Raw genomic sequence first — 24,987 nt, forward strand, 5'->3', positions numbered from 1 at the left:
TTTTTTTTTTTAAAGAAAGTTAACAGTTGAATTCCCCTGTCACGTCCCCTACATCATCTCCATCTTCCCCTCCCTCCCTGTGCCCTGCATTCGATGGTCATTATTCCCACGTACCTCCCTGTCCTTTTATCCTGGGCACACACCCCTGCGTTCCGTAGTTTCAAGCTTTACCTAAATAGTTGCACAGTCTCTGGTTAAGTTAACCAAGGTGATAAATAGCCCTTATTCCTCCATTTGGTGTACCGTGGGCGTTTCCTTACCCATAGCTGGAGGTGATGGTAGGGATCACCTCCCTCGAGGGCTGGAGAAACACCTAGAACAGAGCATGGCCCGGGGTCAGGGCTCGTGCCATGAGCTGTGACGATGGTGAAGACCATTAAGCAGCACCATTCCACTGGTCTCAGACAGACCTTCCACTGGTTTTGGTTTTAAGTTGATGACGGTCAGTCAGCAAACGTTCTCATGCTGTCACCTTCAACACGCACGCGTGCCCGCCCCCAGGGTGGGTGTCCAGGAGCAGCCTCGCTGGGCTTGGTCCGCATCACTCCCAGCGGCACGCCGACCCGGGGTGGCCCCGCTCCTCTTCTGAGGGCCTGTCCCCATGTCTCCTCGAGGGCAGCTGTATCCGAGGCCCGGCTGGCGGAAGGAAACAACGCTGCCTTGTCGCCATTCATGTTTCTCCTGCACATCCAGCGAAATGGCTTTTCACCTGGCCTTTGACTTGTGGAGGTCCCTCCTCCTGGGACTTCCCTCTGTGTCCTTTGCCCAGGCTTCGGTTGGGTCCTCTCCAGGAAACCCTTGACCTGGAGGCCGCAGCCTGGGCGGTCAGGACAGCTCCCCACGCCCCCTCTGTGTCCGAGGCCATGCCAGCTTCCGGTCCACGGTGTCCTTTCTTCACCCCCCAAATCCTCCTTAGGAGGAAACTGCCCGTTGGAGAGAGTCAGTGTCTCCCCACCGGAAGCATGCTCCGCCAGTCAGGTCCTCAAGCACGTGCGTCTGTCCCCGGTTCCTTGGTTTTCTTTTTTGTTTTGTTTTGTTTTTGTTTTATTTTATTTATTTGAGAGAGAGAGAATGAAAGACAGAGAGCATGAGAGGGAGGAGGGTCAGAGGGAGAAGCAGACTCCCCGCCGAGCAGGGAGCCCGATGCGGGACTCGATCCCGGGACTCCAGGATCATGACCTGAGCCAAAGGCAGTCACTTAACCAACTGAGCCACCCAGGCGCCCCAGGTTCCTTGGTTTTTCATGAAGAGATCAATGAGTTCGTCCTGGAGGGTACCTGGCTCACTGCTGGTACATTTCCTGCTGTCACCCCAGTGTTGGTGCTTCCCTGCTCGTCACCGGCAGCGGCTCCGTGCCCCCCCCCCGGGTAAAAGCAGGATCGTCGCCATGGTCCTCGATGCCTGGCATGGTCTGGCCCCCTGGCCCCCTGTCCGATCTCCCGGCTTCTCCCCTCCACTGCTCGCTCACTCACGGCAGCCACACACAGCCCCGCGGCCGCCTCAGGGCCTCCACACAGGCTGTGCCCTCTCCCTGGGATGTGCCGGGCAGAGATTTTCGGGGTTTTCTCATTAAGCTCAGTTTTCCATTCACCTGCCACCTCATCAGAGAGGCCTTCTTGCAAAACAGCGTGCCTGGCCTGCGCTCATTGGCGCCATAGCCCTGACGCCGGGCAGGGTCTGGTGTGTGTGCTGGGGTACGAGCCGCCTGGCTAGAAGGTAAGCTCTGTGAGGACAGACGTTTGGACCAGTCTGTGCGCCCCTGTCTCCACAGTGCCTCCAGCAGAGCCTGCTGCCCAGAGGCGCTCAGGAAAGTGTTGGTAAATGAATGAAGGTGCACAGGCAGGCTTGACACTCTGCGTAGTTCTGCCAGTGACCCCAAGGTTACTGAGATGGAACCCATTTTGCAGATGAAAAAAACTGAGGCTTGGTGGGTGATGAGGGCAGCACCAGATTGGATCCCTGGTCCCTCCGGCTCTCTCCACCTGCTGCTAGCCGCCCTTCCTGGGAGGAGCGGTAGAGGAGGGAAGGTCTGTTTGGGGCTGGGGTCGCGCTGACCTCCCCCCACCCAATTGTGTCCCCACAGGGACAGCATGGACAGCGTGAAACAGAGCGCAGCCCTGTGCCTACTACGGCTGTACAAGGCCTCACCCGATTTAGTGCCCATGGGCGAGTGGACGGCCCGGGTGGTGCACCTGCTCAACGACCAGCACATGGTGAGCCCTGGGCCTGGCGCCCGGAGACCCTGGGCTCCTGCCTCCCAGAGCCACCCCCACCAAATCACCCAGAGACCCTTCTGCCTTGGACGCTCATATGGAAGCCCGGGGAGTGTCCCACCCCCGCCCTGATTCCCACCTGGATGCCCAGGGCCCCCCACCTCTGTCCCTGCCTTTACTCAGGCACCTAGAGATCTTGGGCCAGTGTCCTGAGTACCTGTCACCCGCCCAGGTATCCAGAAACCCCCATGTCCTTCCCCGATTAACCCCCCCACCCCCCAGCTGTCCAGGGATCTTGTCCATTGTCCCCAACACCCATCACCCACCCAGCCCTTGAGTCTCTGCTTTCAGATCCACAGCCTGGACACTTGTCGCCAGGCTGACCCTCCCCCCACAGCCCTGACCTGCCACTTGTCTGCCTCTGCAGGGTGTGGTCACGGCGGCTGTCAGTCTCATCACCTGCCTCTGCAAGAAGAACCCGGACGACTTCAAGACGTGCATCTCCCTGGCTGTGTCTCGCCTGAGCCGGGTGGGTGTGGTCTTGTCATGGGCTGTGGGAGGTGGCCCTGGCATCTCTGTCCCCTGGAACGACTCCCTGGTCCCCCTCACTCTCCCTCAGAGGCAGCCCCACACGGTGGTTATGAACTCAGCCTCTGAGCTGGGCTCATCCTGGCTCTGCCACTTCCTGGCTATGTGGCCCCAGACAAGTGGCTTCACTTCTCTGGGCCTCACTGACCCCATCTGTTCAATGGGGACAATACCAGTGCCCAGCTCACAGCGTAGCTGCTGGCAATCAGTCTGTATAATGTCAGTATGGGCCTGGGTATCGTGAGCACCCAACAGGTGAGAGGGGCTGTCCTGATCTCTTCCCCCTTACCTCACTGTCTCTTGCTTCCTTCTGCATTCCCTGCTGTTCCTCCTGCGTCTCTTAAACCTTTCCCTTCCTGTCCTTCCTTCTGCTCCTCTTAACCACCTTTGCCCCTGGGAACAAACCCTCAGGCCACCTGTGTTCCAGGCTCTGGGGACACAGATGAGTCAGACCCGAGCCCTCCAGGAGCTCCTTGTCCTGTTCGGGGGGGGGGGGGGGAGATGCGGCAGGGCAGGCCGACTGGCAAAGCTTTTCATAAAAGAGGTGATCTGGGCTGTCACGGAGGTAGTACAGGGCATTGTAGACCCCAAAGGAGGTACTTACCCCAGCCTGGAAGTCTAGGAAGGCTTCCTGGGAGAGGTGATCCCTGGATGGAGACTCGGAGTGAGTATAAACACTTCTTGGGCGGGTCAGAAGAGGCCTGGATTCGCAAGCAAAGAGAACAAACACACCAGCTCATTCAGTCGCTTTGTCATCCATTCACCATACATCTGAATGCTCCCGCGTGCCGGGCTGGTTGGGGAGACACGGACAGGGACACTGGGGGCCGGCACACGCCATCGTGGCATGGTACATGGGAATGCTTCCTGGAGGAGGGATTTCCCAGCTTCAGCAGGAGTTTTCCATTAGGAAAAAAGTCCCGCACTCTTCCTGCTAAGTCCCCACGTCTTCCCCGAACCTTTCTTATGTCCGATCTTGTATTAGGCCTGGGAACCCAGAAAAGGGTCAGAGCCAATTCCTAACCCCTGAGCTGCTTCCAGCCGTGGGGGACCGCTACAGGGACACAAGTCTGCAGTGAGCTGGTGTGATCTATGTTCTGTGGAGGAGCCCAGAGCATTGCGAGGCTCCTGTTTGGAGTAAGGGGCTCACAGAAGGGACTCGGTTGGCAGAGACTTCGCCTCCTGACAGCAGCATTGCACGGAAGTCAGGAGCCCTGGCTTAGGTTGCTCGCTGTGTGCTCCAGGCCTCCTCACTCCCCTCCCTGGGCCTCAGATTCCTGCACCCACTTCGGAAGACAGTGTGGCTCTGCCCTGCCCCTGCCCCGTGCCCTTCCCTGTCCATGCCTCACCCCCTCTTCCGCCCCCAGATTGTCTCGTCGGCCTCCACCGACCTCCAGGACTACACCTACTACTTCGTCCCGGCGCCCTGGCTGTCGGTGAAACTCCTGCGACTGTTACAGTGCTACCCACCGCCAGGTACCGCCGAGCCCGCCCAGGCTGGGGCCTGGAGCCTGTCAGGGTTTCTGTGAGGCTGTAGGTGTTGGGGGGCAGCCCAAAGAATTGGACAGATCATCGTGCCTTGTGGATCTGCTGTGGGCCAGGGTCCCTGTGAAGCCACGCTTTTGTTTGCTCCAGCCCTGTAACAGAGGGACTCTTGTCACGCCTGCCTTATGGGTGACAAAAGCAAGGCTGGGGGAGGGGAGGTCCTTGCCCAGGGTCCCCAAGATCCCCAGCAGATCAAGGGATGATTCCAGGCTGTGCTGTTTGAATGAGCATAGCTCTGTGCGAGATTTTCATGACCTTATTGCTCAAGGTCACAGCGATCGTGGGGATGATGAGCCTAGCATGAGCCAGGTAACACACCGGGGGCGTCTGTGCCCTCTGACAGGGCTAGCGAGGGGGAGCCATCCCTGCAATATGCAGACAGGGAGCCTGAGGCTTGGAGATGAGACGTCACGTTTCCAGGCCCAGGCAGCGACTAAGACAGAGCCTGATGCCAGCATCTGGATCCAAGTCCCTCCCTCTACCCCATAGGCCCTGGCTCCCCCTGAGCTCCCATTTCCTCAGCTGTCTGACCTCATAGAGCAGTTTGGAGGGACCCCGTGCTGAGGTGCTCAGCACACAGTAGGTGACTGATAAACCAGCTCCCTTCAGTTCAGCCAGGGCACCGAGCACCTGCTGTGGTCAGGGCCTGCGGTGTGGCCCTGAGTGTTCACATGCAGCTGTGCACGAGCATGTGCGTGCGCACACGTGCGTATCTATGAAGGCATGACTGCGTGTGCACATGTGTGTATGCGCGTGCACGCACTAATTGACTGTATAATGGAAGTGACGCCAGGGGCCCTTCCCAGCCCGTGAAAGCCAGTGGTGAATTTTGTCACGTGGCCTTGGGAAAGCCTTGTTCCCCTTCTGGGCCCTTCTCACCCTGTAGGGAAGAGCTCGGGCACATCTGTAAGCTCACTTCCATCGCAGGAGTCCCGCCTCATCATTTGGGGTTGTGCCCAGAGCGGGCACCTCGCCTACTCTCACCCTCTGCGTCATCGGAACTACAGCCGTGGCCCTGAGCAAACAGTGCTGGCCCAGCGAGGCCATCTCCGATTTATCTACAAGAAATTTTTCCGATGCCCTATTATGAAAAGTTCTCCAACGTCCAGACAAGTCGAGCGCACCCATCACCCAGACTTCACATTTTGCTGTGCATGCGTGCTCTCAGTTTGCTCTTTTTTTCCTGAAGTGTTTAAAAATGAGTTAGAGACATCATGATGTTTTTACCTTTGAATATCTTGGTGCACATTTCTAAAAACTGTGGGCGCTTTTATTCACAGCAGCAATTCTGTGGTCATGCTTGAAGCTCGCAACAGCTCCCCAGGGGTCTCCAAGACCCACTGTGGATTTTCCTAATTAGCCCCATAATACTCACAGGCTGTTCAGCCTGGGATCCAATCAAGATACAAGTATTTTTTTAATTTTTTTTTTTAAGATTTATTTACTTATTTTAGAGGGAGCAGGGGGAGGGGCAGAGGGAGAGAGAGAAGCTGACTCCCTGCAGAGTGCGGACCCCAGTGCAGGGCTCGATCTCATGACCCTGAGACCATGACCTGAGCTGAAATCAAGAGTCAAACGCCTAACCAACTGAGCCATCCAGGCGCCCCTCAAGATACAAGTATTGAGGGAGGCTTGGCTGGCTCAGTCAGTGGAGCACCCGTCTCTTGATCTCAGGGTCATGGCTTCGATCCCCACATTGGGCACAGAGATTACTTAAAAATAAAAATTAAAGAAAAAAAAGAAGAAGAAAAAGATACAAGTGTCGAATATAATTATTTCTCATAAAGCTCTGTCTTAATCTGGAAGAATTGCCCCTTTATTCTATGCCATTGGCTTTCACCCCATCTTTTTTTTTTTTTTAAAGATTTTATTTGTTTGACAGAGAGAGACACAGCGAGAGAGGGAACACAAGCAGGGGGAGAGGGAGAGGGAGAAGCAGGCTTCCCGCGGAGCAGGGAGCCCGATGCAGGGCTTGATCCCAGGACCCTGGGATCATGACCTGAGCTGAAGGCAGACGCTTAACGACTGAGCCCCCCAGGCGCCCTTCACCCCACCTTTTTATTATGAAAAATTTCAAACAGATCACTTGCAAGAACAGTGTCATGAACACGCAAGGCCCCTGAGACCCAGCGGAGACCATGAACGCTGCTCTTGGCGCCCCAGTTGGCTTGCTGTCTCAAACACACACTTACTTGCTCCCTTACTTGACATAAGTTACAGACATCATAATGCTCCGCCTGCCCAAAATACACCCACACACATTTCATGAGACCCAAGAACACTGCACAAAGCCACAGTGCCCTTGTCACACCTGAGAAGATTCAAGATCACAGTGTCAGCTGCTGTCCAGGCACCATCCACACCCTGCCCACTGTCCAAGCTTTATTTGTATGGCGTAAACAAAACACAGTACAATTGAGGGCCACGACTTAGATTTCATTATGTCTTTGTCCGTTTTGGGGGTCTGGAATAGTCCTCCCCCCCCGCCATCCCACTACCTGTTTTTGAAGAAACCGGGACAGTTTGGCGTTGCAAGGGTGTCCCGCATTCTGGATTTGGCTCAGAGCTGCCTTGTGTCCTGTAGTTCATCCCTCTACCCCGAGAGCCGCCTGATACATCCGGGTGTGACATTTTCCTCTAGAACACTTGACAGCCGTTCTATGCACATGGTGTTACCTCGCACCCCACGGAATGGCAGTTATTGGTGTTGGTGTGAGCCCCTGGTTGGCGTGTATCTGTCTCAGGTGCTCAGACTGCTGCTCGGGGAGACCCCGGTTTCACAGTGTCTCTGGGGAAGGTTTCTTTGCCCTGTGAGAAACCTAAAGGGTATCAGTGCTGCAGAAGGGGAAACTGAGGCTCACAGGTGGCAGTCAGCGCCGAGCAGGACAAGAGCCGAGGTCTGGAGTGTTCTCTTTTGTGGGCCCGCTGCCACCTCCCCAGTCACCTAGAGACCGAGGACGAGCTTGAAGGATCAGAGACCCCAGCCCACAGCTGCAGGGCCCACACTTCCTGTGGAAGATGAGAGCCCTGGGGTGGCCCCTTGCCCCGCACATGGGCAGGGCTGACAGAGCTTATCCTGGAACATGCCCTCCATTTCCCCAGAGGATGCTGCCGTGAAGGGGCGGCTGGTGGAGTGTCTGGAGACCGTGCTCAACAAGGCCCAGGAGCCCCCCAAGTCCAAGAAGGTCCAGCACTCCAACGCCAAGAATGCCATCCTCTTCGAGACCATCAGCCTCATCATCCACTACGACAGGTGCCTGCCTGGGGGGCTGGGGGCCCAGGGGCCCGGGGGCCTGGACTCCTACGTCCTAGGATAATAGTGCTGGGAATCGTGACTTCGAGATAGGAGGATGATGAAGCTGTGAATTGTTACCTCCCCAGAGTGGTGCTGGACCCCTCCTGGAAAAAGCAGAATTCCCGACTCTCTTCATTTGGGCCCAACGGCCCAGATGTCTGGGTCGCCAGGAGTGGTCATGATGGGAACGGAGGGCAAGAGTTAAGACTCAGGTCCTGAAGGTGATGTGGGATGGGTCAGCTGGGCCCATGTCCTCCACCTTCTCACGTCCCCCCGTTTCTGCTTCTTGTTGGCAGTGAGCCCAACCTCCTGGTGCGGGCCTGTAACCAGCTGGGCCAGTTCCTGCAGCACCGGGAGACCAACCTGCGCTACCTGGCCCTGGAGAGTATGTGCACGCTGGCCAGCTCCGAGTTCTCCCATGAGGCGGTCAAGACCCACATCGACACCGTCATCAACGCTCTCAAGGTACGCCACGTTGGAGCCTGCCCCAGGCCACGCCCTGCACGCTGGCCTGTGTCTCTGCTCCCTCAGAGAGGTGCAGGGCTCAGAGGCCATTGCAGAGCCTAGAACATACCGCACCTGCTCTCCTCCCTCAGACGGAGCGGGACGTCAGTGTGCGACAGCGGGCCGCTGACCTCCTCTATGCCATGTGTGACCGGAGCAACGCCAAGCAGATCGTGTCAGAAATGCTGCGGTACCTGGAGACGGCGGACTATGCCATCCGTGAAGAGATTGTAAGTTCCGGGAGGGGCTGAGCACCTGGACTTCTGGATCTCAGGGAGGAGGGGCTGGGGGCTGAGCCTCCTGGGGTCTCCGGATGGGGACAGTGGTGAGGCCAGACCTGGTTATTCCAGTTTGACTGTCGTGTGCACACACTCACACCTGTCCTCCCTCCCGGCTGGCAGGTGCTGAAGGTGGCCATCCTGGCCGAGAAGTACGCAGTAGACTATAGCTGGTACGTGGACACCATCCTCAACCTCATCCGCATTGCGGGCGACTACGTGAGTGAGGAGGTGTGGTACCGTGTGCTGCAGATCGTCACCAACCGTGATGACGTCCAGGGCTACGCTGCCAAGACCGTCTTTGAGGTCAGCACCCCCACCTCACCCCCACTTCACCCCTACAGTGGGACAGTGAGGCAGAGCAAGGACAGCTGGGGCTGTGGGGCCAGCCCGCCGTGGCCACCGTCCTGCTCCCACCTCCTCAGAGCGTTGCCTTTGGGCCACCAAGGGACCTGGGCGCCGGGTCCTCACAGGCCAGTGTGAGGGTCAGCGGGCCGTGGGTGTGGGCCATCCAGTGCGTAGCCATCGATCTGCATGTCCCAGTGGTTTCCCACTCCTCCGGCCCCAGGAAAGGGGGCCCGTGCCACCGATTTTACCACCTGTGTGAGCAGAGGCCAGTCACTTAACTGGTCCGTGCCTCAGTTTCCCCACCTATTATTCCACCCACATCATAGCGTTCATGAGTTCCACAAGTTAATGGGCGTCACGGGCTTAGCCCTGCACCTGGCACCGCTGAGCAATCCTAAGTCAGGGCACACCGCTCCCGGCTGCCCTCACCCGCCCCGTCCCTGCCTCCAGGCGCTCCAGGCCCCCGCCTGCCATGAGAACATGGTGAAGGTCGGCGGCTACATCCTCGGGGAGTTTGGGAATCTGATTGCTGGGGACCCCCGCTCCAGGTGAGGCGGTAAACACATGCACTTCTGAGGGGTGCGGGGCTGGTGGTGATGGGGCCCCCGGGGATCCTCTCAGCCCCTCGCACAACCGTCCGGTGGTTGCGAGACAACCCAGCTCCCAGGAGCCTCTGGGACAGAGCGCTGCAATGGCCACCGCCCTGGGTGGCCTCTGCTGGGGCGGCACCCCCGGGAGGAGGCAGGGGAGCCACGTGCTGACGCCCCTCCGCCCTCCCCAGCCCCCCAGTGCAGTTCTCTCTGCTGCACTCCAAGTTCCACCTCTGCAGCGTGGCCACCCGGGCCCTGCTGCTGTCCACCTACATCAAGTTCATCAACCTCTTCCCGGAGACCAAGGCCACCATCCAGGGCGTGCTGCGGGCTGGCTCCCAGCTGCGCAACGCTGACGTAGAGCTTCAGCAGCGCGCCGTCGAGTACCTCACGCTCAGCTCGGTGGCCAGCACGGATGTCCTGGTCAGCGCCGCGGCCCCCGCGTGCCCCTCCTCCACCCCTGCGCCTTGGCCGCCCTCTCCCCTGCCACCGAGCTGCCCCCGACCTGCTCTCGCCCTCTGACCCCACAGGCCACGGTGCTGGAGGAGATGCCGCCCTTCCCAGAGCGGGAGTCGTCCATCCTGGCCAAGCTGAAACGCAAGAAGGGGCCCGGGGCTGGCAGCGCCCTGGATGATGGCCGGAGGGACCCCAGCAGCAATGACATCAACGGGGGCGTGGAGCCCACCCCTAGCACTGTGGTGAGTCCCAGGGGCTGGGCCATCGGGGCTGGGGCCGCCGGGCGCTATCCCTTCTCACCTCCCCCTGCACCTCCCTGCAGTCGACGCCCTCACCCTCTGCCGACCTCCTGGGGCTGCGGGCAGCCCCTCCTCCAGCCGCACCCCCAGCGACCTCGGGTGCAGGGAACCTCCTGGTGGACGTCTTCTCCGACGGCCCGGCTGCCCAGCCCAGCCTGGGGCCCACCCCCGAGGAGGCCTTCCTCAGGTACCGCCGGCCCGGGCCCCCGGGCTGCCCCTTTTCCGTCTGCCCCCTCACAGCCCCCTCCTCCCTCCCTGTCCCTGTGCCTCTGTCGCCGTGGCTGCCACTTCCCCCGGCCTCCTCTCTCCCTCTGGCCACTCTGGACTCTTGGCTGACCCTGGCCACCCTGTGTCGTCCTTCCCCCTTCGCCATGTCTCAGCCTGCTCTTCCTTCTCTCTTTCCCCCCCCCCCCTTCCCCCCCCCCCCCCCCCCCGCCCTCTGCTGCCTCTCTGGGATTGGCTGCCTGCCACACCTGTCTTCTCTTGTCTGCTCTGGGATTGGATGGCCCAGCGAGCTGGAGCCGCCTGCCCCTGAGAGCCCCATGGCTTTGCTGGCTGACCCAGCTCCAGCTGCTGAGTAAGGGGTGGCCTCAGGGTTGGGGGGCAGATCTGTGTCCCCAGGGAGGGTTAGGGGACTTCAGGCTCTTATCAAGGGGTTCCTGATGAGCTGCAGAGGCAAGGATTTGGAGGGGAGTGAAAGTCGGGGTCCTCTGACGTGGGGCAGGGGTGGTGGTACACACCAGAGTCCTATTCCCATTAGAGGCAATCGCCAGTCTGATTCTGGGGTTCTTTGTGGGAATCTGGGTCTGTGGATTCTGGGGTTCTGTCCTTTGAGGGGTTACTGTCTCCCACCTTTAGCTTGGGTCTTCTCTAGCCCCCCAACTTCTTCCCGTCTCACTGTTTTCCCCACCTGCAGCCCAGGTCCTGAGGACATCGGACCGCCCATCCCAGAAGCCGATGAGCTGCTGAATAAGTGAGTCATGGGAAAGATCAGGAGGGAATGGGGACAGGTGGGGAGCACTGAGACGGGCCCAGACAGGCACCCCTGGCATCCTGAACTCCCTGCCGCCCCCACCTAGGTTCGTGTGCAAGAATAATGGGGTCCTGTTTGAGAACCAGCTGTTGCAGATTGGAGTCAAGTCGGAGTTCCGGCAGAACTTGGGTGAGTCCGGAGGGGGGCAGTGTGGGGATAGGGTTTCGGGTACACCTGGGTTTGGGTGGCATCTGGAGAGGAGGTTGAAGGAAGTCAGATGGAGCCCTGCCCCTCCCCACCCTCTGCAGGCCGTATGTATCTCTTCTATGGCAACAAGACGTCCGTGCAGTTCCAGAACTTCTCGCCCACTGTCGTCCACCCTGGAGACCTCCAGACTCATATCCTCCCGGCCTGGCCCAGCCCCCTCCCCCGAGCCCTGACCCTCCCGGTCTGCCTTCCTGGCCACTGGGAAGCAGATGGACCCAGGTCCAGAACCCTGTTCAGTCTTCTTGAGAACCCGCGGTACTTGTTTGAGATACAGTGTCGTCTGTGAGACGGGTGGGCCTCTTCTCCCCAGGACAGCCTGAGGACAGTGAAGTGATGGGATAGGTGTGTCTGTTTGTCCCTGTCAGGCCTCTTCCATGTCCTGACCTTGTCCTCCACTGGGCTTCACACTCACGATTCCATTGCCTCCTGCATTCAAGAGCCAGGCCTGCAGGTCTGGATGCTGAGCAGGGCCTTCTTTGTGATCTGAGCCAGTCACTTGTCCCCTGTCTGAAGTGTAGACCCTCTTCCTTCTCATAGCGTTGTGAAGGTCAGTGTGGTTGGAAAACTCTGGAAGGGTGGCTGGCATAAAGGAAGGTGTCAGTCCTCCTTTCCCTGTCATTTCACGCCCACGAAATGACAGGGGTTAGGCCCCAAAGCTCTGAGGACCTTTTCAGTCCTTTGCCTCATTCAGCCAGCCCTCATCAACATCTCCAGAACCCCAGGCAGGCTCAGCTCTGTGCTGGGCATGGGTGGGGGACAGGGGCGGGAGATGCCTAAGACCCCACCCTTGTCAGCTTGAAGGTAGATGTTATAACGCTGCCGCCATTTTTGGTGCCCTGACCGTGTGCCAGACACACGAACAAGTGAGCGTGCCGGATTATTTCACTGAATGCCGAGGACACTGTGTCATTTTGCAGCTGAGGCTAAGAGGTAAAGTAGCTTGCCCAGAGTCCCAGGGGTGGTAAGATCCAGGATTCAAACTCAAGTCAGCCATCCCAGCCCCGGAAGGGCTTCTGCCCTAATACGGTGTGACACGTGCCATAATGGAGGTCCCTGCGCCCATCATGAAAGGCCGGAGTAGGCACCCAGGGGGGTGGCCGGAGGTCTCACTTAAGGGCTTTGAAGTTTGGGCCTTGCACGATGCGCCCGGGAGGGCAGGCCCGGCTTCTCAGTGGCCTGCGGGCTGGGGTTCAGAACCAGCAGGGGTTCGTGGCCAAGACCGCGGAGGGGAGGGGGGGTCGCCACCTCGCTCCGGCTTCCTTGACCCCCGGCGGCTACAGCTGGCAGTGCAGACCAAGCGCGTGGCCGCGCAGGTGGACGGCGGGGCGCAGGTGCAGCAGGTGCTCAACATCGAGTGTCTGCGGGACTTCCTGACGCCCCCGCTCCTGTCCGTGCGCTTCCGGTGAGTCGGGTGGGGCCCTGCTGAGCGGCCGTGGTCTCCTGAATGGGGGCCGGGCTCTGATGGAGCCTCCTTGCTCCCGCCCCCATGCCAGGTACGGGGGCGCCCCCCAGTCCCTCACCCTGAAGCTCCCGGTGACCATCAACAAGTTCTTCCAGCCCACGGAGATGGCGGCCCAGGATTTCTTCCAGCGCTGGAAGCAGCTGAGCCTGTGAGCAGTGCGGGGGTGCCGAGCCGCACCTGCACTTCAGGGGGGCGGGGCGGGGCCTTCCAAGCACCTGACCCGAACCTTTCCCCACCCCCAGTCCCCAACAGGAGGCGCAGAAAATCTTCAAAGCCAACCACCCCATGGATGCAGAAGTCACTAAGGCAAAAGTGAGTGACCACTGGGCGAGACAGGAGAGGGGCCCCTGGACTCACAGCCCAGGCCGACCTCTCCCTAACTGGGGCTTGGGGAGCGGTACCCATTTTTCCGTGCCTCTGCTTTCCCATCTGTAAAATGGGAATCACAAAGGTCTCAGGGGAACCCCGGTTTGCTACTGCCCGGTGGCTCCCAGATCTGGCACCCTCTGACGGGTACCCTTCTTCCCCAGCTCCTGGGGTTTGGCTCTGCTCTCCTGGACAATGTGGACCCCAACCCTGAGAACTTCGTGGGGGCTGGAATCATCCAGACTAAAGCCCTGCAGGTGGGCTGTCTGCTCCGGCTGGAGCCCAATGCCCAGGCTCAGGTGAGTGGTGGTCTGGGAGGCGCCCCTGAGACTGACTACCCCCTGCCTCAGTGTGCTCGTTTTTAATCCCGCCCTTCTGCTCTTTGTCCCTGTGTTCTCTATCTACTATCTTCCTCGCCACATCCTTTTCCACCCTTCTGGGTCTCACTTTTACCCTTCACCCTTTCCCTCCTGTGTTGTTTTTATTCCTGCCTCCTTTCCCTTCCATCACCTTTCTGATCCCTTTCTCCTTTTTTCTCCTTTATCTCCCTGTATCCTCCTCTCCCGGGCTCTCTGTCCACTCTGCCTCCTCCCTGAGTCTGCACCGCCATGTCCCCCACCCAGATGTACCGGCTGACCCTGCGCACCAGCAAGGAACCTGTCTCCCGTCACCTGTGTGAGCTGCTGGCCCAGCAGTTCTGAGCCCTGGACTCTGACCCCCGGGGATGTGGCCGGCGCCGGGCAGCCCCTAGGACTGAGGCAGCTTTGGTGGATGGGGCAGCGAGGGGACCTCCACTGGTGACAGGGAAGACCCCAGGGGTGGGGGGACGCCTGGAACCTTTCTCTGGCCTTTTGTATTTTTATTTTTGTTCATCTGCTGCTGTTTACATTCTGGGGGGTAAGGGGGAGCCCCCTCCCTCCCTTTTCCCCCCTAAGCACAGAGGGGAGAGGGGCCAGGGAAGTGGGCGCCTCCTCCCCTCCCACCCCACCCCATCGTAGCCCCTCCTGCCCCCCCCATCCAGGGGCTGTGTATTATTGTGAGCGAATAAACAGAGAGACGCTAATAGCTGTGTCTGTGTGACCGGCTCACGGCCAGGGGTCAGAGGAGTGGGGTGAGGGCATGCAGTGTGTGGGTGGCCAAGCCCCGCAGCGCGTGTGTGGGACTCTGGGCGGACAGCAGTAGCAGCCGCCGCGGCCCCGACTGCAGAGCCACCAGCCGCCATCCCGTGCCTGGCTCCTCGGGCCCGGACACCAGGTAGCAGGCTCTCGGCACCTGGCTCCTCTGGGCCGCATCCTCCACCTTCTCCTCTGGTGACCCCGGCTCTGGAGGAAGGAAAGGAAGGGCCAAGGTGACCAGTGGGGCCCAGACAACTAGAATGCCAACCTGCAGGAGCAACACCACACCCTGAGCCTAAGTCTGACTCCTGACGGGCAAGGGCCTCATGGCTCCAGCCAGCTGTCAGTTGCCTGAAGAAGGACATGGACCTTCTCCCCCTTCTTCCCAGCCAGCCTCCATCCCCCCTCCCTCCTGGGGATGCTCTGTGCAGCCCTGGACAGTCCGCTTAGCAATACAGATCACAGACATGCAGGTATACTGACCAGGTACCAGGCACTGGACTCCAGGCACAGCCCTTGGAACCCTCCGGGGAGAGGGGGGCCTCTGCCCCACTTTATGCGGGGAAGGTGGGGGAGGTGGAGTCAGGCAGCTAGGAGGGGCCAGTCCTCTGTCCCTCCTTTGTCTCCCTAGGGCCTCAACTTTTCCTTCCTCATCTAGGCTCTGTGGAACACCCCCCATCAGTGTGGATGCCCCCGTCCTCCCTTGTGTGAGCGGACACTCGGTGTCCCAGGAGTGCGCAAAGGGGGCACACCTGGTGGGAAGTGCGAGGCGGTGACCAAGGTGTAGAAGGCGCGCAGGAGGCGCCGACGATGCTCAGGAGAAGGCTCTGGTTGGGGGGAAGAGAGGGTGACAGAGAGCCCCTCCTGGGCCCAAGCTCCTCCCGGCCTCACCCTCCTCTCAGTCACCTTGATCCGCAGAGGGCTCCACCGTGAAGAGGCAACGTTTCAGTTCCAGGTGGAGAAGCAGCAGCCTGTGAGAAAGGGGGTGTCACGGCCAGGGCAGAGGGGATGAGGACCCCCCAGACCACACCCCCGTCCAAGCCCTACCCGAGGATGTCCATGTGCAGGGGGAAGCCAGCGGGCAGCGCTCGAGGTCCCAGCGGCACGCAGGCCCGCAGCGGGTCTAGCACTGGCTGCCACCAGCGATCCAAAAGCTGAGGCGAGGCCGGTGGGTGAGGTCAGGGGCGGGTACCAGGGAAGGGGGCGTGGCCAGGGAGGAGAGGCGGGGCCCACGAGGGCGGGAGGCCGAGGGGACCAAGGAAAGGGTGAAGCCTGGAAGATGGAATGAGAGCGATAGAGGGACGGGGCTGGCGGGAAGGTGATTGGAACGCAGTCCGCGGGGGGCGGGCCCTGGTGGGGGGCGGGGCTGACGAGGGGCGGGCCCAGAGTGGAGAACGCTGGAAGGGCGGGGTGCTGAGAGAAGGGCCGCGGCTGGCGAGCGGAGCGTGTCATAGGGGAAAAGCGGGGACATGGGCCGGATTCACCTGCGGATCCAGCTGGCTGAGGGGAGGGCGCGGCCCGCAGAGCAGACACAGCTCCAAGCCCGGCAGCAGCGTCAGGGTCAGAAGCCGGTGCGGGACCTGAAGGGGGCCGCAGCAGGGGCTGGCCGGAGCTCCGCCCCTTCCCGCCGAAGCCCCGCCTCCTCGCCTCCCGCCCTCTAGGCCCTTTGCTCCCACCTGTCCCAGGCGCCCCGACCCCGCCCAACTCACCGTGGGACTCCCGTGCGGCAGGTACACCGGATAGTCTCGAGCTGCCTGCGGCGGCAGGGACCCCACCAGCCAGGGGAGCAGCACGGCCTCCGGCGTCCCCAGCCGCCACCAGCTTTCTGTTGCTGCCACCACCCGGCCCGACACGACCAGGCTGCCAAAGGCCGTGCCCGCCGCTTCGGCGAACCCAGAGAGGGCTTCCTGGGTCAGGAGACATGAGCAGGGGCGGCAGTGACTTCCCAGGTGGGCGAGGAGTGTGAAGAGACGGGCATACAATTCAAAGTTTGCCTAGTGGCATGCTCACGTGCCTCACCCTCCCTGGGCCTTCACCTTCACACACAGGTACCATCCCCGAGTCACACTGTAAAGTTAAACAGGTAGGGTGGCTGCTCCCTAGCCTGACACGTGTTACTGAAGCTAATAATCACAACAGCCGCAGCTGCGGTTTATTGAATCCTACCCTGTGTCAAGCAGGCGCAATCAACCACCTACTCCAGCTAGGAGAGGTCGAGTCGCCAGCTCCTAGTCACATCATGAGAGGTGGCCATGCCAGGGGCATCAACAAGAGCGGTATTTAAGGAAAGATAGATGGAAATTCACCAGCAAAAGGAACAGCATGTGCCAAGCAAGGAAGCTGGGAAGTTGTTGGGGTCCGTGGGACCCCTGAGGCAGCTGGGTGAAGGTGGACTGTGGAGTTAGCAGAGGTCAGGGTGAGCATGGTGGTGGGTTTCAGATTCCACAGGTCCTCAAACACCAGGCTGCGGGGACGGGAGCTTGTCCTGGGGGTGATGGAAGCCATGGGAGGGCTGTGAGCTGGAGAGGGGTGGGGTCAGTTCTCCGTGTAGAAAGACCCTTCTGGGGCCAAGTGGGGGTTGGAATGGAAGCCCAAAGGAGGAGAAAAGGTCGAGGCAATGATCCAGGGGTAAGAGGATGAGGACCGAGCCAGGGCCAGTGACAGGTTTAAGGGTTCCCAACACATTCTCAGTACCTGCAGGAGAGACCCCTCTGGAGGAACCACGCAGTCCACACACTGGGTCAGGTCCCCGATGAGCTCAGAGTCCCCCAGGAAACTGTCAATGAGGCGGTAACTGGCCTAGCAGGAGGAGGAGGGAGGAGCTTAGGACCCAGGTGGGCCCCAGATCTGCTGCCTCCCCTTCAGAAAACTAGCCCTGCTGGGCCTGGCTCTAGAGTCAGTGACCAGGCTGCCCCAGGGGCTCCTGGGAACTGTAGTTTCCGAATATCAGTGACCTGGGATCCTAACTTCCACGCTCCCATCCTGCAGCCTCACCCTCAACTCCTTCTTCAGTCTCTCTACGTTGCGGATATTGGTCAGTTCTTCGAGTCCTACAAGAAGAACCTAGAAGAACCAAGTAAGAGAGCCGGGGCTGGGTATGGATCTGGACTCCTGGTGTGAGGGAGAAGGATGCTGAGAGCTCAGATTTCTGGGTTTGGGGAAGAGGGCTGGGGAGTCTCACCATGGCCCCAAACACCATCTGGAGTAGTCTCTCCAGCCTCAGCTCCGAGGTGCCCTCCTCAGATGACAGAACAATGAGGGTGATGCTGTGAGAAAGGAAGGTGAGAAGGAAGAATGAGTCCAGGCCAGGGAAACAGGGCCGTGAGGAGAGTAAAGTCTGCCCTTGATCCTGGATGCCAGCTACATCTTTTGCCAGCCAGCATAACCTGCTTCTCATACAGAGAAACTTAGGGATCGGAGAGGGTAACTGGCTTGTTGAAGATTCCACAGCCAAGTAAACAGCTGGCCTTGGAGAGCCCGTAGGCCTCAGGGTCATCTTCAACAGGGGCCATCACCCAGGCCCTGGCCCTGCCCCAAAAGCTACAGCTTGGAGACCTGTCATGGAAGCTTTTCCACACCACGGTCGTATCCTCCGTCCTTGCAGAGCTCAGCTGCACCTCGAGATTCTGCCCAAACATGTGTACTCCATTGAGGGAACCGATGACAGAGAACGGGAGCTGGGGAAAAGTTGGGAACATTAGACAGGAGCCCAGTCCCCTCCACCTTGGAACCCAAGTGTCCAGGGCCCCAGCCCCCTCCTCTTTCTATATCCCCTGGCCCCTCCTCCTCTGGGAACCAGGATTATTAGTGCAGTCATTGCACCCTTGGCCCTCTAAACTCAACTCTGAAACTTCTCCAGACCCTACTCCCTTGACGACACAGAGTCCAAGGGCCTAGCCCATTTCTATTTTGAAGATCCAGGGGTCCAGGGCCCCACCTGCTGGCGGGCGGGGGCGCCGCCGCGGCTGCTTCTGCAGAATAAGGGGACTCCGCTGGTGGCCGCAAGGCAAAGCAGATGTACGGTGCCCTCTGTCCCCTCCTCGCCCATCTGGAACCCCCTCCAGTCCCCTCGTGGGGGCAGTCAGTGACCCCCTTGGCGTATGTATGCCCGTAGTCACACCAAGTCGGGTGGCCGGTCGGCCGTCCGAAGCCGCCAGAGGGCGAGATGGGGAGCTGATTGGAAGAGAAGTAGATTTCCCGCCTTCTTCATCCAACTCAAACCCACCCTCAGTCTCTATTCCAGCACCTCCCCAAGCCCCATTAGGTTCTCTTCCGCCTCAACCGGAAGTCACCTGCCCCTAACAAAGATGGCGCCCATCGTGCGTGTAAAACTTCGTAGTTTCCCCCTAATGTTTTGATTCCATTTATTTAAAGAAGAGAATGAAGAGCCCGGCTTGAAAGCAGTGACCGCGCCGAGGCGTTGTCTAGCAAGCGACAGGTAGGCTAGGATGTTTTACATTCTAAATTGATAAACAGCTGTGCCCCACTCAAAGATGGCGGCGGGGGCCGAGGCGTTGCCTAGCAACCACTTTCCGTCTAATTCCCAGTCTAAGGCTGCAGAGAGCAGTGCCCGACTCCAAGATGGCCGCATGACGAATCTCGAGCAGATCCCAGAGAAATACCATCTCCCCCTTCACCCTCGCGGGATGGTTTGGTCCGGCCAATGTTGCCTAGCAACCACCAAAGGAGCCGGTTGTTTTTGTTATTAGAAAAAGAAAGATGAAATCCTTTATTTTCCAGAATCATAAAAACAAGATTATTTCTGTCATAAACTTATACATGTTCGTGCAGCATGCTGAGCGTGAAAATACTCCTTCCCAAGCCCTTTCCCGAAATAAAAATTTGACAGTTTAACACAGAACATTCACAGATTTTTGACAAATACGATCACGGGTGCTAATGTTGCCTTCAAACTTTTTCTCATTAGACCAAATAAATATATGTTGTTTTTTAAAAATGTCTTTTTATAATCAACATTATGCATGTAACAAAATCGATTTAGCCAGTCCTGTATTGACATACATTAGTTTCCTTCCTCTGTGTGTTTAAACTGATAAAAGTAAAATTTCATTTAGTTGTGAATTTAATCAGCTAGAACTTTTCTATTTTGTGAGAATATGGCCTTCATTCACCCAAATGTATTTGTGAAATATATAGTAATGTTAAAAAACATGTTTCCTGGGCGCCTGGGTGGCTCAGTTGGTTGGGCGACTGCCTTCGGCTCAGGTCATGATCCTGGAGTCCCTGGATCGAGTCCCGCATCGGGCTCCCTGCTCGGCGGGGAGTCTGCTTCTCCCTCTGCCCCTCCCCCTCTCATGCTCTCTCTCTCTCTCAAATAAATAAATAAAATCTTTAAAAAAAAAAAACATGTTTCCTTTCAGACATGTTTTGCCTGCATTCTAGATTTGATTTCTTTTTTTTTTTTTTAAGATTTATTTATTTATTTTAGAGAGAGAGCATGAGCAGGAGGGGCAGAGGGGAAGAATCTCCAGCAGACTCTCTGCTGAGCCCACAGCCCAACAAGGGGCTCCATCTCTCAACCCTGAGATCATGACCTGAGCCAAAGTCCAGAGTCAGACAACCCTTAACTTACTGAACAATCCAGGTGCCTCTCTAGATTTGATTTGTAACAGCTGATAATATTAGGATGTTTATCCGCACACTAAATTGCATCAAACTTTTAGAGGAAGAAATGTACACAAAATAGCAAATGAGTAGGGAGGCACCTGGCTGATTCAGTCTGAGGAGCCTGCAGCCCTTGATCTTGGAGCAATGAGTCTGAGCCCCACTCAGACTGGGTTGGGTGCAGAGATTACTTTTTTAAAATGAGTTAGGAATGCCTGGGTGGCTCAGTCAGTTGGACATCTAACTCTTGATTTTAGCTCAGGTCATGATCTCAGGGTTGTGGGATCGAGCCCCGAATTGGGCTCTGGGTTCAGCATGGAGCCTGCTTGGAATTCTCTCTCTCTGCCCTACCCACCTGCTCACATGCTCTCTCTCTCTCTCTCTAAAATAAATAAATCTTTTTAAAAATGAAGTAAAATCTCAATTTCTTCCTGTAGTTCTATGAATTTTTCTTTAGTCCATTTATATTTATTATGACTACTGATATATTTGGATTTATTTCTACCATTTTATTTTTATATTTCTTATCGTCCTGCCTTTTTAAAGCTTTTTCCTCCTTTCTTATCTTTTCCTGGATTATTTTTTCATTTCCTCAATCCATTTTTCCCTCTCTCTCCTGGTTTCAAATGTATACACTCTAATTCTCTTTTGTTTTTATTGGTTACCCTTGAAACTTTACCATACACAATTCAGCAAAAAGTTAAACAAGATCTTAAATGCTCTCTCAAATACTACAAAGAGCATATAGCAGTTTACCTCTGTTAAACTCCATCCAGACTAACCAACTAAGTGTTGTCAGCATTGTAACTGTGACTTTTTTATGCCTTCATTGAATATTTTTCTTTTTTTTTTTTTAAGTTTTTAAAGATTTTATTTATTTGCGAGAGAAAGAATGAGAGACAGAGAGCATGAGAGGGAGGAGGGTCAGAGGGAGAAGCAGACTCCCTGCTGAGCAGGGAGCCAGATGCGGGACTCGATCCCGGGACTCCAGGATCATGACCTGAGCCGAAGGCAGTCGCTTAACCAACTGAGCCACCCAGGCGCCCTACGTTTTTTAATGCAGATTTCATTAGGTAGGCATGGTTGATTAAATCATTGGCCATTGTTGATTAACTCAATCCCCAGGGCTTCAGGGGGTGGGGCTGAAAGTTCCAACCCTTGAATCATGCCTTGGTCCTTCTGGTGACCAGTCCCATTCTGAAGCTATCTAGGGGACCCCAGCCACTAGTCATTTCATCAGCCTACCAAAAGACACTCTTTTCACTGCAGAGATCCCAAGGGTCTTAGAAGTTCTTGTGTGAGGAACCAATAGGACACTGAGGCCATATATTACAATAAAAAATGCTCCTACCACCCTTAATGCTCAGGAAATTACAAGGGTTTTAGGAACTCTGGGCCAGGAAGTGGGACAAGGAGCAAATATATATTTCTTTTTTTTTTTTTTTTAAGATTTTATTTATTTATTTGACAGAGAGAAACACATCAAGAGAGGGAACATAAGCAGGGGGAGTGGGGGAGGGAGAAGCAGGCTTCCCACTGAGCAGGGAGCCCGATTCAGGACCCTGGGATCATGACCTGAGCCAAAGGCAGACGCTTAATGACTGAGGCACCCAGGCGCCCCTATATTTCTTACTATATCATATTATCACATCCTTTAGAAAGTCTCTTGGAGTTAAATTCTGTTTTTATTACCTGGGATGTTTTACCCCACCTTCATTATCATACAGTTCTGGGGTGATAGTTAAATTTTTTTTTGAGACAGAGAGAAAGAGAGAGCATGGGGGAGGGGCAGAAGGAGAGAGAGAGAAAATCTCAAGCAAGCTCCACACTCAGCATAGAGCCCAACTGGGGCTCAATCTCACGACTCTGAGTTCACGATCCAGGCCAAAATCTAGAGTAGGACGCTTAACTGACTGAGCCACCTGGGTACCCCCAGAGTGATAGTTAATTTTTTCCGAGTCTAAACCTTGTAGTTTCTATTTTTGCTGTTAAGAAGTTGGCTCTAATTCTACATATACTTCCTTTTTTTTTTTTTTAAGATTGTATTTATTTATTTGACAGAGAGAGACACAGCGAAAGAGGGAACAGAAAGAGGGGGAGTGGGAGAGGGAGAAGCAGACCCCCCGCTGAGCAGGGAGCCCGATGCGGGACTTGATCCCAAGACACTGGGATCATGACCTGAGCTGAAGGCAGACGCTTAACGACTGAACCACCCAGGTGCCCCTGTACATATAATTTCTTTGTGGAGGGCGCCTGGGTGGCTCAGTTGGTTACGCGACTGCCTTCGGCTCAGGTCATGATCCTGGAGTCCCGGGATCGAGTCCCGCATCGGGCTCCCTGCTCAGCGGGGGGTCTGCTTCTCCCTCTGACCCTCTTCCCTCTCGTGCTCTCTGTCTCTCATTCTCTCTCTCTCAAATAAATAAATAAATACATAAAATCTTTAAAAATAATAATAATTTCTTTGTGGAGGTCTGTTCTTTCACTCTGGGTACTCTTCAGTCTTTAACTACAGTGAGTCAAAGTGAGCAGTTTTTTTAAAATGTAATTTTATATTCTGTGCTTCCGGGATCCAAGAATTCATGTTTTGCTTTGCTTACACTTTTTTTTTTTTTAAGTAATCTCTCTGCCCAACGTGGGGCTTGAACTCAGAACCCTGAGATCAAGAGTTGCATGTTCTATGGACTAAGCCAGCCAGGTGTCCCAGTCATTTTGTTTTTTTAACTTCTAATCAATTCTAGAAAATATACAGCAATAAACTCTTAAAATGTTGCTTCTCCTTGGGGCGCCTGGGTGGCTCAATCTGTTAAGTGTCCAACTCAGGTCATGATCTCAGGGTCATGGGATCGAGCCCATGTTGGACTCTAAGCTCAGTGGGGAGTCTGCTTCTCCCTCTGCTCCTCTCCCTACTCATGCTCTCTCTCTCTCAAATAAATAAATAAAATCTTTGAAAAAAAGTTGTTTGTCCTGTATTCTCTTTTTTCCCCATTTCTGCCTCAGGTTAGAAAATTGTTAGACCTTCTCTTTCTAGCCCCCATATCCATTTTCAAATTTTAAAAATATTTTTCATTTCCTAATATTATATTCTGGGTAATTTCTTTTTTTTTTTTAAAGATTTTATTTATTTATTTGAGAGAGAGAGACACAGCGAGAGAGGGAACACAAGCAGGGGGAGTGGGAGAGAGAGAAGCAGGCTTCCCGCCGAGCAGGGAGCCCGATGCAGGGCTCGATCCCAGGACGCTGGGATCATGACCTGAGCTGAAGGCAGATGCTTAATGACTGAGCCACCCAGGTGCCCCTAATTAGTGTTGTTTTAAGCCATTAAGTGTTGAGGTAATTTGTTACACAGCACAAGATAACTTAGATAATGTCCTTTGTTTCTCTCACCATTTTGCACATTATGGTACATTACAAACTCAACCATTCCAGGACTTGGAGTCCCGGCAGTGGGGATCTCACATCTGTTAATTGTTCTTTCTGTGGACTCTAACTTACCGTCCTTGCTTCTGTGCTGGTGGTCTTTGACTCTGAACTCATTACTTGATATCGACCTGAGTCCTGTGAGGAGCATTTACGTCTACTTTTGCAGATTTTTAGGAGTGTTACCAATCTGGAGCTGCCCTGGGAGGCCCTGGCTTACCAGGAAAAAAAGGCTCCGTTTTCCAATTCACAACTACTTTCAGGGTCTTGGTGATGTCAATGCAGCCCCTTCCCTGTGCAGGCAGTTCTACTCCAAAGTCCTCTTTTTTTGTGAATTTTTGCCTCTCTGTTTTTTTTGGGGGGGGGAGTAGTAGAGGGATTCTTGAAGAACTTTTATTAGATCTATGTGGTTTTTTTTAAAGATTTTATTTATTTATTTGTCAGAGAGAGAGAGAGCACAAGCAGGGGAAGCAGCAGGCAGAGGGAGAAGCAGGCTCCCTGCTGAGCAGGACCCCCGCTCTCAGGACCCTGGGACCATGACCTGAGCCAAAGGCAGACGCCCAACCAATTGAGCCACCCAGGCGCCCCATGAGGTCTATCTTTTAAGAAACCATCAATGTTGGGGCACCTGGGTGGCTCAGATGGTTGAGCGTCTGCCTTTGGCTCGGGTCGTGATCCCGGGGTCCTGGGATCGAGCCCCACGTCTGGCTCTTGGCTCAGCGGGGAGTCTGCTTCTCCCTCTCCCTCTGCCTTTCCCCCTGCTCATGCTCTCTGTATCTCTGTGTCTCAAGTGAATAAATAAAATCTTAAAAAAAATGACAACTGCTTTAAAAAAAAAAAGCTATCAATGTTGCAAAAACAGTATTATAACACCTAATCCATCATAATGCCAGAAGCTGAAGTCCAGGCTAAAATATTCAATTGTTCATTTTTACCACTTGTAATACATTAACGGAAATGTATTAAAAATCAGTTAGGGGCGCCTGGGTGGCTGAGTCAGGTAAACATCTGTCTTTAACTCAAGTCATGATCCTGGGGGCCTGGGATCCAGCCCTGGTAGGGCTCCCTGCTCAGCGGGGAGTCTGCTCCCCCCTCTCTGTATGTCCCTCTCCCCCGACTTGTGCCCTCTCTCTCTCTCAAATAAATAAATAAAATCCTTAAAAAAAATCAGTTAATACAACCAATCATACATTCAGCTTATCTAAAGAAAGGTTTCCTTTTAGTTAACAGGGCAGATTTTAATGTTAGGAAGCATTTTAATCTTCTTACCTGTTAATCATTTTTCCTTTCTCCAATTTAATCTTCCTTATAATTTTATTATTTTTTTAAAAGATTTTATTTATTTATTTGACAAAGAGAGCAAGGGAGCACAAGCAGGGGGAGCAGCAGAGGGAGAAGCAGGCTCCCCGCTGAGCAGGAAGATTGATGCATTGATCCCAGGACCCTGGGATCATGACCTGAGCTGAAGGCAGACACTTAACCAACTGAGCCACCCAAGCGCCCCTTCCTTATAATTTTATTAAAGTTGAATTACACTGGCATAAAAAAATGGGAGCTGCTTTAGATTAAAAGAAACAAGAGATACAATGTCTAAATATGTTTGGTCTTTGGATTCTGATGCAAATAAAACAATTGAAAAAAGGCAT

General features: G+C 55.5%; 2 protein-coding genes across 8 annotated transcripts in view; one reads left to right on the plus strand and one right to left on the minus strand.

Annotated features, from left to right (window-relative positions):
* AP2A1 (adaptor related protein complex 2 subunit alpha 1) overlaps positions 1-14,247 on the plus strand; it is a 31,755-nt gene extending 17,508 nt beyond the window's left edge. The window contains exons 5-24 of one of the 2 annotated variants that reach the window (XM_034986979.1): positions 2,084-2,213; positions 2,641-2,742; positions 4,169-4,277; positions 7,449-7,599; positions 7,938-8,106; positions 8,238-8,375; positions 8,547-8,729; positions 9,222-9,319; positions 9,553-9,784; positions 9,892-10,059; positions 10,140-10,303; positions 10,628-10,693; positions 11,033-11,089; positions 11,196-11,278; positions 11,398-11,487; positions 12,635-12,758; positions 12,850-12,966; positions 13,061-13,130; positions 13,349-13,483; positions 13,808-14,247. In XM_034986979.1, the coding sequence (XP_034842870.1) occupies positions 2,084-2,213; positions 2,641-2,742; positions 4,169-4,277; positions 7,449-7,599; positions 7,938-8,106; positions 8,238-8,375; positions 8,547-8,729; positions 9,222-9,319; positions 9,553-9,784; positions 9,892-10,059; positions 10,140-10,303; positions 10,628-10,693; positions 11,033-11,089; positions 11,196-11,278; positions 11,398-11,487; positions 12,635-12,758; positions 12,850-12,966; positions 13,061-13,130; positions 13,349-13,483; positions 13,808-13,885 (2,464 nt within the window). In that variant the 3' untranslated portion in view covers positions 13,886-14,247. The remainder of the gene's footprint in view (positions 1-2,083; positions 2,214-2,640; positions 2,743-4,168; positions 4,278-7,448; positions 7,600-7,937; positions 8,107-8,237; positions 8,376-8,546; positions 8,730-9,221; positions 9,320-9,552; positions 9,785-9,891; positions 10,060-10,139; positions 10,304-10,627; positions 10,694-11,032; positions 11,090-11,195; positions 11,279-11,397; positions 11,488-12,634; positions 12,759-12,849; positions 12,967-13,060; positions 13,131-13,348; positions 13,484-13,807) is intronic. The other variant, XM_034986980.1, reaches the window with a different exon arrangement.
* Positions 14,029-18,569, minus strand: FUZ (fuzzy planar cell polarity protein). Of its 6 annotated transcripts, XM_034987050.1 has the most exons (11): positions 18,237-18,569; positions 17,855-17,976; positions 17,481-17,565; positions 17,294-17,362; positions 16,994-17,098; positions 16,009-16,206; positions 15,784-15,879; positions 15,347-15,453; positions 15,206-15,270; positions 15,052-15,126; positions 14,225-14,506 (listed from the first exon to the last, which is right to left on the minus strand). In XM_034987050.1, the coding sequence occupies exons 1-11, from the start codon at positions 18,345-18,347 to the stop codon at positions 14,283-14,285; spliced, it is 1,257 nt and encodes a 418-aa protein (XP_034842941.1). In that variant the 5' UTR covers positions 18,348-18,569; the 3' UTR covers positions 14,225-14,282. The 6 variants fall into 6 exon arrangements, with proteins under 6 accessions (XP_034842940.1, XP_034842945.1, XP_034842942.1 ...); XM_034987053.1 differs by lacking the exon at positions 15,784-15,879; XM_034987052.1 differs by lacking the exon at positions 15,052-15,126 and having other exon boundaries at positions 14,261-14,506.
* Positions 18,570-24,987: the final 6,418 nt, after the last annotated feature.

This window comes from Mirounga leonina, unplaced genomic scaffold (assembly GCF_011800145.1).
Source record: "Mirounga leonina isolate KUSES-001 unplaced genomic scaffold, KU_Mleo_1.0 Mir_376, whole genome shotgun sequence".
NCBI classification, from domain to species: domain Eukaryota; kingdom Metazoa; phylum Chordata; class Mammalia; order Carnivora; family Phocidae; genus Mirounga; species Mirounga leonina.

Excerpts from the sequence above, each read along its gene's own strand:
- FUZ (XM_034987049.1), bottom strand. The coding sequence starts at position 18,347 with ATGGGCGAGGAGGGGACAGAGGGCACCGTACATCTGCTTTGCCTTGCG. Across the intron at positions 17,566-17,854 it reads TGGAAAAGCTTCCATGACAG|CATCACCCTCATTGTTCTGT; the intron begins GTCTCCAAGCTG and ends CCTTTCTCACAG. Across the intron at positions 15,880-16,008 it reads TGCCGCACGGGAGTCCCACG|GTCCCGCACCGGCTTCTGAC; the intron begins GTGAGTTGGGCG and ends GGCCCCCTTCAG.